At 36.3% G+C, this 13,137-nt stretch overlaps 1 protein-coding gene across 5 annotated transcripts in view; it reads right to left on the bottom strand.

Annotated features, from left to right (window-relative positions):
- Positions 1 to 789: 789 nt before the first annotated feature.
- The window catches only part of Cbll1 (Cbl proto-oncogene like 1), a 16,559-nt gene continuing 4,211 nt past the window's right edge, over positions 790 to 13,137 (bottom strand). Inside the window, exons 2-6 of one of the 5 annotated variants that reach the window (XM_037210485.1) lie at positions 11,608 to 11,775; positions 7,660 to 7,760; positions 7,265 to 7,348; positions 6,122 to 6,195; positions 790 to 4,194 (exon numbers count right to left, since the gene is read on the bottom strand). In XM_037210485.1, the coding sequence (XP_037066380.1) occupies positions 3,159 to 4,194; positions 6,122 to 6,195; positions 7,265 to 7,348; positions 7,660 to 7,760; positions 11,608 to 11,638 (1,326 nt within the window). In that variant the 5' untranslated portion in view covers positions 11,639 to 11,775 and the 3' untranslated portion in view covers positions 790 to 3,158. The remainder of the gene's footprint in view (positions 4,195 to 6,121; positions 6,196 to 7,264; positions 7,349 to 7,659; positions 7,761 to 11,607; positions 11,776 to 13,137) is intronic. The other 4 variants (XM_037210484.1, XM_028891763.2, XM_028891762.2 and 1 more) reach the window with 4 other exon arrangements.

Genomic DNA, 13,137 nt, shown 5'->3' on the forward strand with positions numbered 1-13,137 from the left:
ACTTGAGAATTACTATGTACGTTTCGCATTCTCCATCAAGTGCTCTCTTCAATGATGGAAAACTGAAGGAGTTTTAAAAAACCAAGTCAGTTTTTATTAGGGGTACTTCAGAATAGTTGCCTAGTTTATCTAGCACTCCTCTCTAAGCTTACTATAGCCAGCATTGCTTTATTATATTGTACAACTATTCTAATAAGCAAATTCTGCTTGGTTCCTAGGTCAGACTTTAACATCATAAACCAATGAATAAAAATAAATTAATTTCAATCAGAATAGAGTACATTTGAATATGACTGTGTTAAACTTCTTTAATATCAATCTGATAATTTGATGGCCAATCTGAGAAACGTTTGTTTTAGGTACTTATAATTATCACATACTTTGATGTTAATTTATCTGAAACAGAAATGTAGGTCTTTTTCTAAAACCTGTATGACACTCTTTAAGCAGTTCTGTGTGCCTCACACAGTCAACAGCTACTACTTAAAAATTATAAAAACACTCCAATCTTTTCTATTTATATTTCTATTATATCTGACTAGTATTTACACAATTTTGAGCAAGCAGCTCTTATAGGGAAAAGGAGAACAGCTCTTTACAGTCTCAGAAATAGATCTTTCTCCAAATATTGAAAGTACTCACAAACTCTGAACGAATATGGCAAAGAAATACACCAGCCAACTTTGGTTATAAGCATTTAAAAAATGAATCTAATTTTACTGTGGAGCTGGGGAAAGTTCTGCAATCTCCCAAACATGTCACCATTAGGTTAAAAACTCATCTCAGCAAAACAGTCTTTATGCTTCCATTTTATTGTTTTTAAGAATTGAACTGCCACCTCAGTAGTCTTAAGAGCAATTAATGAAACATACATACATTTAGACTTATGTCCGTCATAGATAGCTTCAAAGGCTTCCCTGAAATGCACTGGGATTCACAACTTTTAATCCTGTTAATTGTCTACCCACCCACCCTCATTCAAACAATCAGCTGATGAATTCAAGTCCAACACTTAAAATTCTGTCTATTACAAGTCACTCATCTGACCTGCCTCCCAGTATAACACTTATTAACATAACTAAAATTGTCAATTAAACCTACAAGAATTCTCATAATGTGGGTTTTTTTCATGATATTGATTTTTTTTGGTCCAAAATACAGGCTAGGTGGTTTCTTACCACATCCAACCTCAGTAAATCTCAATACAAGAGCTTCTCATAAACAGTTAAGAAGCTCTTACATGAATCTGGCTATTTTCTAATTACATGAAACAAAGAGTTATTTGGATTGTAACAGTTAATATTTAAATAGCTCCTAAACAGGGATATGAAAAGGAATCAAGTTTGCACCAATCCAAGTACCTACAGTAATATAATAGAAACACTCACCACCATGTCACACTATTTCACTCCCATGCTTATAATAACAAAAATTTCTCAGTAGAAATAGTGCATGAGCAAACCAGAGTCTCACTGCTATACGTGGGGGAAAAAAAATCACTTGCTTAATAAAAGCTGCATTAGTTATTTTTGGCCAGCCAAGGCTGAAATGGCCATTTATATTATTTACTTCTGTGCTAAGTTCAGAAATGATTTTGGATCTGATCGTCCAACATGAGAATGTTCCTGTACCTGACAGAATAAAAGGGTGAATTACCAATCTGTACTTTGTCAAAAACCAATGTTCTAAATTTATATACTACACACTATCTAATAAATGATATCTGCATACTACACACCATGTTTATATTATGCACCATTTTAAGGAGGAAAGAAAAGCTTCATAAGGGTTTAGTCAATTCAAAGGATATATAATAATATCCTAAGAATGCTGACTTATACATAGGAAAGCTGTATAAACTGAGTGGTTATCTTCAGTGGACTCTAACAAGCCCCTATAATGCAAACACTGACTCCAAAGGCACCTTACATGGCACTGAAACTCACAATCTAATTATTACTTTTCTTCTGTCCAATTCAAAATTATCTGGTTGTCCTCACTATTGAGTCTGTGCTACAATGTTAGAATGCTTTACAAAAGGAGGAGGAGGAGGAAAAAATAATAAGTTTTAAAATTTCAACTTAGAGGAAAAACTCACCACAGCAATGAAACCTGAGTAGGTTGTGGTTTTATAAGAAACACCCTTTGCTAATACATCAGTCAAATTCCTCCACAGCACTCAAGTTACAGTTTATAACCCCATAAACAAGAACACACTAAAACACAGAATCAAACTACTATGAAGAAATGCAGATTTAAATAAAGCCTAGTCAGCCCTAAATATGTAGGTTAAGACAGTGAACATAGAACACATCTCATCCAAATAACACCATTCCAGCAATCCTATAAAGTGATATAATTTAAGAGTGTGATGGATCATGTGATTCTAACCACTCAGGAAAAAAGCATCAATGAGGACAGTTATCTCATCCACAGCTTAGAGCCTGTAAAGCCAGTCATTTTCCAAATGATTAGAATGCCCCAGGGCATGTTAAACTACACCATTACAGGAATTCTGATGTATTCTGGCACTCCTGAGGCAGTCCAAAGACAAAAATGAATCCAAGTACATAATTACTACACCTTGAAATTTCAGTACCTAAAATGTGAAGTAATTCCCTATCTTGTAACAGTCTACCTGGTAACAATTCTAGTAGATTTTTACTTTTAGGACTTTAACTTTGGAAAATTAGTGGTAAAACACGGTTTAAAAAAAAAAAAATTATGTGGTTGTACTTAAATTCACATAAAAACAGCATTTTTACAACCATCTTGAAATTTAATCCTTTTATATAGGTTAACAAAATGCATCACAAGAAAAACTAAACATTGGGTTTAATAAAAGCAGTATTTTTGAAAATGGAACAGTGAAAAATTTTTAAATTTTATACAAATGGTCATTTCTGGGTCAATTTACCACACCAAAGTAACAGTTGCTAAGATACATATTGTGCTCCCCTGAGCCACTTATTTGCACTACAGTATAGTATTTGAAAGCAATCCTAAGGTCAAGATTTAAAACCATTTTAAGGGATAAGACTGTGTTTTATAGCCATTTCAAAAGAGGTATTTTTCCTTCCCCCACAGTCAAAGCTAAATTAAAAGATTGACTAATTTAATCTTTTTCCTTGTCATATCTTCAGTTCAAAGCACTATTATCACTGGTAATATGGTCTGTATCTTGTTTGATCTGGATGATGTGGTCCAGGTAGTGGGGTTTGAGAAGGCGGGCCCTGCATTCGTGGAGGTGGTGGCGGCCCTCTTGGTGCAGGCCATATACCAGGACTCATTCCTCCTGGTTGTGTAAATGGAGGGCTCAGAGTTCCTTGATCTTCAGTAAACTGGGGTAAAGAGTTAGGATTGTAATGGTGAGGAGGGGGTGCAGTTACAGGTGGACCACCATGCTGAGGTGGGGGGGGTCCTGGAGGAGGATGATTCATATAAGGTGGCATCTGGGCAATAATATGTCCAGGGGGAGGGGTTATTGGTGGTGGAGCAGAGGTCATTGGTGGAGGTGGAGCTTGGCTATATACCAAGTGAGGAGTACCTGCAGCCTGGGGAGGATGTGGCATTGGATGGCTTATTGGTGGTGGAGGAGGTGGGGGAGGTGCATAATGTTGCTGTGGAGGCATAATATGATGAGGGTGCGATACCACTGGTTGGCCCTGATATTCAGGATGATGGTGAGCAGGTGCTGGGGCAGGAGGTGGTGGTTCTCTAGCACCTGAACTTGAGTCATCCTGAATAGGGACAGTTATTAAATTGCTGTGTTTTCTTGTTGAAATACGAAAGGTTTCCTGACTGACTGAACGAGGTGGAGGTGGAGCCATAGACAATTCTGCTGGAGGAGCACGAATATCCTCATGTGGCTGATTATAGTGCTCATGTGGCACATGCTGCAAAGGAGGTGGTGGCATCATGATGTGCTGCTTTGGAGGAATATGGCTCAGATGATGCTTGTCTGGTGGCATTATGAAACGATCAGGGATTTCAGCTGGTGGTGGGGCAATAGGAGGATGAACATTCTCAAGTGAAGCACGGGTAACTGGCTTTCCAGCTCTCATATGGCGATGGTTGATATGAGCTTGTAAGTCTCTCTGAGACAGATATGTTCTCTTGCAACCTTGAACAATGCTACACATGAAGAGAGAGCCTCGTGTACACTGCTCAATCCGCTGCACAGGATCACTACAGCTGAACAGAAAGGGGAAAAAGTTGATTAACTAAAAACAGATACAAAAGAGCACATTTATTTTAAACGTTTTGCTTACTTTAAAAATGTTACACATTTGCAAAAGTTAAAAAAATATTTAATTACTGTGAACCTTTAATCTTCCCTATTTGCCTCACACATTATCATTTGCATTTCTACCAACCTGAGAATATTTTTTACCTCAAAACTCTGAATTGTACCACCAAAGAGAATGACTTAAAGACCTATTTTCCCAAACTTAGAACTCATTAATTTTCTAACTATACTATGATCTGTATTCAAGAATGGTAAGGGATCTGTCACTCACAACTACGGAATTCAAAGTTCAGTTATCTCTTTGCCCACCCTCACTGTAGGGCTAGTGCTCTTGATGCTAGTGTGCCACTCATTTGTGGCCACTGTGTGTATTCCTTGCTTTTCCGCCATCTAATTCACTATACACTCAGAAACATCTCCATGTTAAATAGGTTGAAGTCTTCTTGTCTTTTGGATGATGTTTAAAAGCAGTAGTATATACTATTTATACTAATTCTGGTTGCTAACTTTATTTCCTGAACTGGGTCTGAACAGGTTTCTCTCTAAACAGCTAAGGATTACATAGGTGAGGTGCATACTGGGACACATTTAGTTACTTAAAAACTAAATTTTGCTTTTAAATATTAATATTAGAACATCTATGTAAAAGAGAAAATCTTTTAATGTTCACTACATGTAATGTTTCATCACATTTTCAAGCATATTTGCTACATAATTTTAAAATGAATATACACTGGGTTGGGAAGTAGGCATTAGAGAAAACAACCAACAAAGGCTATAATACACACTTCCAATTAGAATTAGAATTCTATAGAACCATTCCTTTTAACACAGCATATATTTTATAATCTGTAACTTTAAAAATCCAATGAAATATGCCAAGAAAATCAGTTGTCATTGGGTCATAACAAAGCATCCCTTTATATCCTAGCAACATCCATTTCCTACACCATAATGGGGAAATCTTTCCTTATACCTTCATTAGCAATTACTACTGCTTGGGGTACTTTCAAGTATGGGTTTAGAGAAAAACTGGGATGCTGCAAGTTAACCCAAGGAAGTTTCACTCCATTTTTCTCAAGGCTTCCTTATCAGAGGTTCTAAATTAATATAAATTCCACTTTCTAGAGCCATCCCCAAACAGACATTGTGCTGCCCAACTTCAAGTCTATCATGTCACATCATTCAAGACATATTTGTTTTGTATATAGTAAGAACTTATATAGGCATAGTGTTTATTATATGCCAGATTCTACTGTTCCATCTATCTATCCATTCATCCTCTTTTAATCTTAAAAATAACCCAACCAGGGAGCTTATAGACATAAAACCCAGCTTACATCATATAGCTAATAAATAGCAACACAGGGACTTGAACTCAAGCATTCTAATCCTGGGGCCAGTGAGATAGCTCAGCAGGTAGAGTGCTTGCTAAGAAAGCCTGCTAATCCAAGTTCTATCCCCAGAACATATGTAAAGTTGGAAGCAGGGAACTGATTCCACAAAGTTGCCTTCTGACCCTTACACATGCTTATACCTCCACACATTACTCACATACAATTATCAATTTTAAAAAATGTTAATTCTGATTTTGGAAAGAGACTGTTCTCAATCACCAACCACACTATACTTGCTTCCGTGTCCCATTCAAACAAACAAAAACAATGGTTCTAGTTTCCAACACCATTCCTATGGTGCCAAAGAGATTTCATCATTTTAGCTACTCTGAATAACAAACAATGGTGAGCTCCATCTTGCAGAGAAGGCTAAAACCAACTCAGCCCGCACATCTGCATCCTTGTCTATTTCCATCACTCCATAACCTTTAAACCACCACTACTATTAGGTAATTTAAAGACAACCATATCTTACCCTGGGCACATCTTATCTCCTTTTTTTTCATGTAAAATAGCACAGTCATAGCAAAAGACATGCTTGCATGGAATCTGTAGATGAAAATACCATAGTTAGGCATCCTAGAACAACTTAGAATATTTCAATAATAGTACCATCATTTACAGATAGAAGGCACACAGGAAATATTTAAATGAGGACTTATGATTATATACCAGTAGCAGTTAACAATTAATTTAGATTTTTTTTTGGCAAAGTTTCTCCCTGTAGCCATGGCTGTCCTGGAACTCACTCTGTAGACCAGGCTAGCCTCAAACTCAGAGGTCTGTGACATGGATGATTGTTTGATAAATAAAACACTGATTGGCCAGTAGCCAGGCAGGAAGTATAGGCAGGACTAGCAAAGAGGAGAAAGGAAAAGGACAGGAAGGGGGGGGGGGGGGTCCAGGGAGCACATGGCGACATATAGATTAACAAAAATGGGCTTAGTATAAGAGTAAGAGCTAGACAATGGTAGGACTGAGCTAATGGTCAAGCAGTTTAAATAATGTAAGAGTCGGTGTGTTTATTTTATAAGTGGGCTCCGGGACTGGTGGGGCTTGGCAGGAGCTGGAGAGAAACTCTCCAGCTACAGATCTGCCTGCCTCTGCCTCCTGGGTGCTGGGATTAAAGATGTGTACCAATGCCTGGCTTAATCACAAGTTTTTTGAAAATGTTTTAAAAACTTTAGCTCTTTTCCCAATAAGTAAATATGTGCGTATCTGTTAATGCTTTACTCTGTACTTCTAGAGATAGGATTTCACGTGTACCTCAGGTTGGCCTTAAACTCTGATGTATCTGAGGCAGGCCTTGATCTTATGATCCTTCTGCCTCAACCTTCAGAGTGCTAGGATTACTCCTCTTGCCTGGCACCTGCTTCTATTTTCAGACAGATATGTGAACCTATCGATGTTGACTAGAGTCCCTGCAAGTTAAAAGCTCCTGAGAAAGAACACTAATTGTATTTTATCTTACAGTGTTTCTCCTGAAACTATCCAAAAAAAAGTAAAGAATAACTACATTAAATTCACTGTGTTATAAAACTTCTCTTAGCCTTTTTGTACATATTATGTTTTAAAATTAGTTATAAAAAATAGTAAGCTATACTTTATTTGTACTTACCATTCTTCCATAGACTTTAATAGGCAATCCACATTTGTCACAGAAATGAACTGGCGTATCATCCTTTTCACCTAAGATGTTTATCTGTTGAAATGATAATTAAAATTTCCTCTTAAAGCAATTCTGAAAATTGTAATTCATCAATTCACACAGTGAAATGGTTAGAATTTTATAACAGTTGTTACTACAAACAGAAATAAAAGCTGCTTAGTGTAACTCTGCTTATTTTCCTTCTTAAATAGTGGCTGTTGATTTTACTTGGTTTACTGAAAATTACCTTAAATTATTTTTGGAGATGTAGAAACAAGCAAGTGGCCTTATGTGTGCTAAAAGTTACAGACACACTAAAAATTCATACTAGTACTTAATGCTTAATTTTTCATTTTTAGTTATACCTTAAAATCCCAAAAAAGGTGTCCTGGAAATCTTCGCTGATTTCCAAAGAGTTCGCCTCCCTTACAGTCATACCGCTGTTCTTCATTGTAATCAAATCCTTCTGAGAGAAAAAAATTACGTTACATTTTTCCAACTTCAAATTTCATTTTTAAAGTATATTTACATGAGAAAATAGACCTATTTACTGAAAAATGTTTCTGATGATCTAAGAACATAAAAATCAAAACTAGTTTAAAATGCCAGTTGATCCTGGTGATAATCTAGTCCATCTCTAGTATTTTACAGAGGACAATATACACTGGATATGGAAACCACCATATTAGCTTAGTGGCAGGGCCAAGAACAGACTTGTAAGAGTCTCTTATTCAATGCTCTAATCAACTCCCGACACTGTCTCTATTATAAAACCTCACCAATTACCACCATCATGTTTACTGCACAAATTTTAAAGATAGTATCATCATCTATTCTAAACCACCTACAAAAGTGGTATCAGGCTACAAGAGACTGATTTGATTGCCAAAGGACATAATGGATTCTGCAGCTTTTTTATGACCTCCAGCTCAAAGTGAGAATGGTTTCAGAAATAACAGATGAATACACTTGATCCTTTTAGCTAAAGCCTCTCCCTAGTCAACAACCCAACCCGCAGGAGTAAAATACCAGTATCCGTTCCTTTGGAGCATATATATCATGTAACAGGACACTAGGAAGATCAAATGGTCTGAATATCTCTAGTCTAATTAAAAAGTTGATGGCAAGCCTCTCAAGCAAAATAACATAAACCAATGAACAGTCTAATGGGAAGTCCAGTACCATCCAATTATCTAAGTAAAGCTAAGAAGACAAAAATACCACTGGGCAGTGGTGGCACACACCTTTAATCCTAGCACTTGGGAGGCAGAGGCAGGTACATCTCTGAATTCGAGGCTGGCCTGGTCTACAGAACAAGTTCCAGGCCAGCCATGGTTATACAGAGAAATCCTGTCTCATAAAACAAACAAACAAAAACAAAAAAGATAAAAATATCTCTCTAAGGTGCCAAGGTTCTCGTGACTCTTTTTGACTCTAGAACTGGTAAACAGAGTGGCCAAAGCACACATATTTTGTGCACAGCTACTAGTGTGTACACACAGATCCACACACAGAAAGTCAAGCCAGTTTTTAAAGCTGACATAGCACTATTTTTACTTCCAAGACAAGATTTCCCTGTGTAGCCCTGGCTGTCCTGGAACTCACAGAGATCCACCTGCCTCTGCTTCCAGAGTGCTGGGATTAAAGGCATGTACCACCATTACCCAGCTGCACTACACTTTTTAATTAATCCCAACAAAACTATATAGTTCAAAGTCATGAAGTTCTTATCAGTGATAAATGAGTGCCCCTAAGCTCTCATATGACACATTTAAACTTCATAAAACTGGGGTCATTAAAATTCAAGCTAAGGAAAATCAACATGTCAAACCCAGAAACTATTGAGGTCAGCAGTCTAAGGAAACGTAGCACACATGACTACTTTTCAGAGTGGAACAAGCTGTTCTCTTATCATTAAGCATGTATTTACAGTTATCATACCTGTATCTGAAACTCCATTTTGATCAATTTTAGAAAAAGAGAGTATTTTTAAATTCAAAAATTGTCTTTTCAGTTTGCTCTTTTATGAGAGCAATAGTAGTTCCCTATAAAAGGGGCTGTATGGCTTTGGGATGTGGGTGAGATGCCTAGAGGAAAATGCTGTGGAACAATCTCTGTACACAGTAAATATGTGTTGCTCTCACTGTTAATAAAGAGCTACTGGCTGACAGCTAGGCAGGATGTGGGGGCAGAGAGATTGCTGGGAAGTAAGGCAGAGTCAGGGAGTCGCCAGCCAGGCAGAAAGGAAGCAGGACATGCAGGAGGTAAAAGCCACGAGCCTCGGAACGGCACGTAGGTTAATAGAAATGGGTTAATTTAAGTTGTAAGAGCTAGTTATAATAAGCCTGAACTATCGGCTGAGCGTTTATAATTAATAATAAGTCTCTGAGTGGTTATTTGGGAGCCAACAGTCCCAACGAAAATCTCCGCCTACAGAAGAAATGTAGAAAGGGGAATTTGGCCTTTTTTTTTTTTTTTTTTTTTTTTTGCACTTTGATCATAAGAGTATATTGTATGTAGTTAAAAAATAATTTACAAAAGGCCAACATGGGTGGGGAAGCCTAGATTACAAATAGTGCAGCAGCCACGTCAACTCCTGTACTCGGCCTTTGCTCAGCTGAACATATCCCAACTCACTACTGCAATTTATAACATTTTAAATTCAACTCTACTACTTTAGTATACAGTAAAGATATGTTATAAAGTACAATGAAAGCAGTTTGGTTCTGAAAAGAACAGAATTTAGGAGTAAGACAAGTCCTCCTAGAACTTGAATGCATGCTAACAGCAAGATTTCCATTCTGGAAGGAAAAACAGATTACCCAGTATTTGGGGAGCTAGTGAACTGTTTTGGATAAAAATTAAAAAAGAAGACTTCATTTAAAAAAAAAAAAATCCATAAATATTCTAAAACATGGGTCAATAAACTGTTGCTACAGTAACTCTATTTTGCCATGATAGTGGAAAAGCAGCCATAGGCTATTAATACTCAACTGAATGGTAACTTTACTTTTTTTTTTTTTTTAAAGGAATCAAATTTGACTCATAGGCCAGTTTGCTGACTTCTAATAAATGAGAAGACAGGAAAGTGAAAGAGCAAATTCAACTGACTACTTAGAATGTTCAAGTTGTTTACAGTAATATTTTATATATAAAATTCAAAAGATAAATGAACTACAGACATTTAACATTGCCACTTTTACAAAGAACTCAAAAGCTAAGAGAAAGGCACCAATCAAACCAGATGACGGAACTCAGACAAGAAATGGCTAATACTGCAAAAAGGCATCTTTACACTTAAGTTTCTGTCATGGGCACAGTGGCTCTTGCCTGTGATAACAGCACTCAGAAGGCCGAGGCAGTAAAACTGCTCAAGTTCAAGGACAAAGGCCCTGCCTCAAAAAAATGTTTGTCAATAATAAGAAATATTGATGTCTGTGAGTATAAACCAACAAACCCTTTCTGAAGAGTAATTTAGCAAGATCTGATAAATTCTAAAATGTACAAGTTAAGTCTTTAAATTTTTTTTTATTTGTTTTGGACATGATATGGGGGCATAGGTTTGCACAGTGTGCCAGTGAAAGTCAGAAAACAACTTCTGGACATCACTTCTCACCTTCCTCTTTTATATTAGTTCTAAGGATGGACATAAGTCATCAGGCTTATGTGGCAATTGCCCTTACTCACTAATCTTGCCATTCCCCAAGTTACGTTTTTATGTTCATACTACAACAGTTACAGTCAAACAAATAACTAGAAAAAAGTTAAAACACCTGAGACTATTCATTTGTTTGAGACAGGGTCTGGCATCAAACTACAATCCTCTTGCCTCAGCTTCTTCCATGCTGGGATTGCTAGCATGAGTCACCACACCTGACTAAACTATGCACCACTCCCCAAGCCCCTTTTTATTTTTGTTTATTCTAGACAAAGATTCTGTGTAGCCCTGGCTTTCCTGGAACTCACTGTGTACCTCAAACTCAGAGATCTGCCTGTCTCTGCTTCCTAAGTGCTGGGATTAAAGGCATAGGCCATCACTACCCATCTTACTTAAAAAAAAAATCTTAACAGACATTAGCTTTGGAGAGGGCTGTACAAACAAATTTTACTTTTAATGTAATGCTCTCTTCAATATTGATTAGATTCTTTGGAAAGGTCGTAAGGGGGCTTATAAAGGGAGAAAAAAAGTTTAAATAAAGAATGTGTAAGGTTAAAACTTTAAAATAGGTTTAAGTAAATAAAATCAAATAGATTAATTGGTGCACTCAGATAAAACAACACAACTGTTAAACGTCTTGGTTTAAACAAGTTACCTTCATCACCTGGTGGGGCCTTTGCAGGCATCCTGCTAATATTCCTTTGAGTTCGAGGTGCAGGTTTAACTTTGTTGGCTTGTTTGGAGATGAGTTTTATAGGAATTCTTCTGCGAACATCAAGACCACCCAAGGATCCAGAACTATTAGTGCCTTGTAACTCATTGTCTATATGAATGGAAAAAAAGAAGTTGTAATTTCTTTTACTTTTCTTCTTGAAAAGTGTTCTACAAGTATAAAGATAAATCAACATCAAACAATAAATTAAAGATCTTGGTTATGATTTTAAATACCAGACTGACCTAAGTGTAACTCTGCTAATGTTCTTCATTTAAGATAAACCTTTAAAGCAATGATTTTGGTTACCCTTTTTTGAGACATGGAACCCTTTCAAAAGTTGATAAAAGTTAAAGAATCTTTATCACTTTCTAGAACTTTGAACAATAAAAATTCCTATATAATTCCATAGTAGTTTACAGAAACAAAATATGCATGAAGGAGCTGGAGAGATGGTTCAGCAGTTAAGAGTACTAGCTGTTCTTCTAGAGGACCTGGATTCAATTCCTAGCACCCACACAGCAGCTCGTAACTGCTGAAATTCCAGTTTTAGGGTATTTGACACACTCACACAAATGTACATACAATAAATAAAATAAAAATGCAAGGAAAGAAACCTCTGACACAAATTTTAATAGATTTTTTTAATTATAAAGAAGAAAAAACAAAATATGTATCCAATAATTAAACATGCAAAGTGGCCACTCAGTAAACTTAGTAATAAAGACAAATAATAAAATTAGAAATCCAATATTCAATCTGATATCTGATATGTATTTGAAAATTGTTTTAATTTTGGTGTGTGTGCACATGGGCATGTGCCTGTGAGTGCAGTTGGAGCCACAGTGGACGTGTGCAGGTCAGAAGACAACTCCCTTCCTACCATATGAAGCCCAGATGCTGAATTCCAGTCCTTCGCAGGTCTTTCTTTACCTGCTAAGTCATCTATGCGTTGGTTTTAAACAGGTAATTATTCCTTTAAGCATAACATTTTTTATAAAAAGTATTCAAGAAATCTACAAAATTATACCCCTTAATAGAACACATAGCATTACTTATGTTGTAACATTTTTAGAGACATGGGTAACTGATATCCTTAGTTAAGAAGTCAACACTGCGATGAAAAACTGTATTTAGACTTAGGTCTCGACAACTAAAACTTTCTGGTCTTTAAAAATCTTATAATCTATGGAATAAAAAAGAATTCTTGTCCATGAATAATATGTATATTATTTCACAGGACTGACTCATATAAAACTTTACTTTTTCAAGTACATAAAGATATGTAACACAAGATATTCGATTTTACCTTAAGACAAAAAGGGAAATACTTAAAAATAGGAAATGCAAATGTAACTTTAAAACTGTACTATAACACAATAAATGAACAGAATTCCTGCAAGAATTACAATCAAAACTTACAGCCAAACTGTCCACATTAAATTTGGTAAAGCCAAATGTAATTCAAAATGG

Source organism: Peromyscus leucopus, chromosome 14 (genome assembly GCF_004664715.2).
Source record: "Peromyscus leucopus breed LL Stock chromosome 14, UCI_PerLeu_2.1, whole genome shotgun sequence".
NCBI lineage: Eukaryota > Metazoa > Chordata > Mammalia > Rodentia > Cricetidae > Peromyscus > Peromyscus leucopus.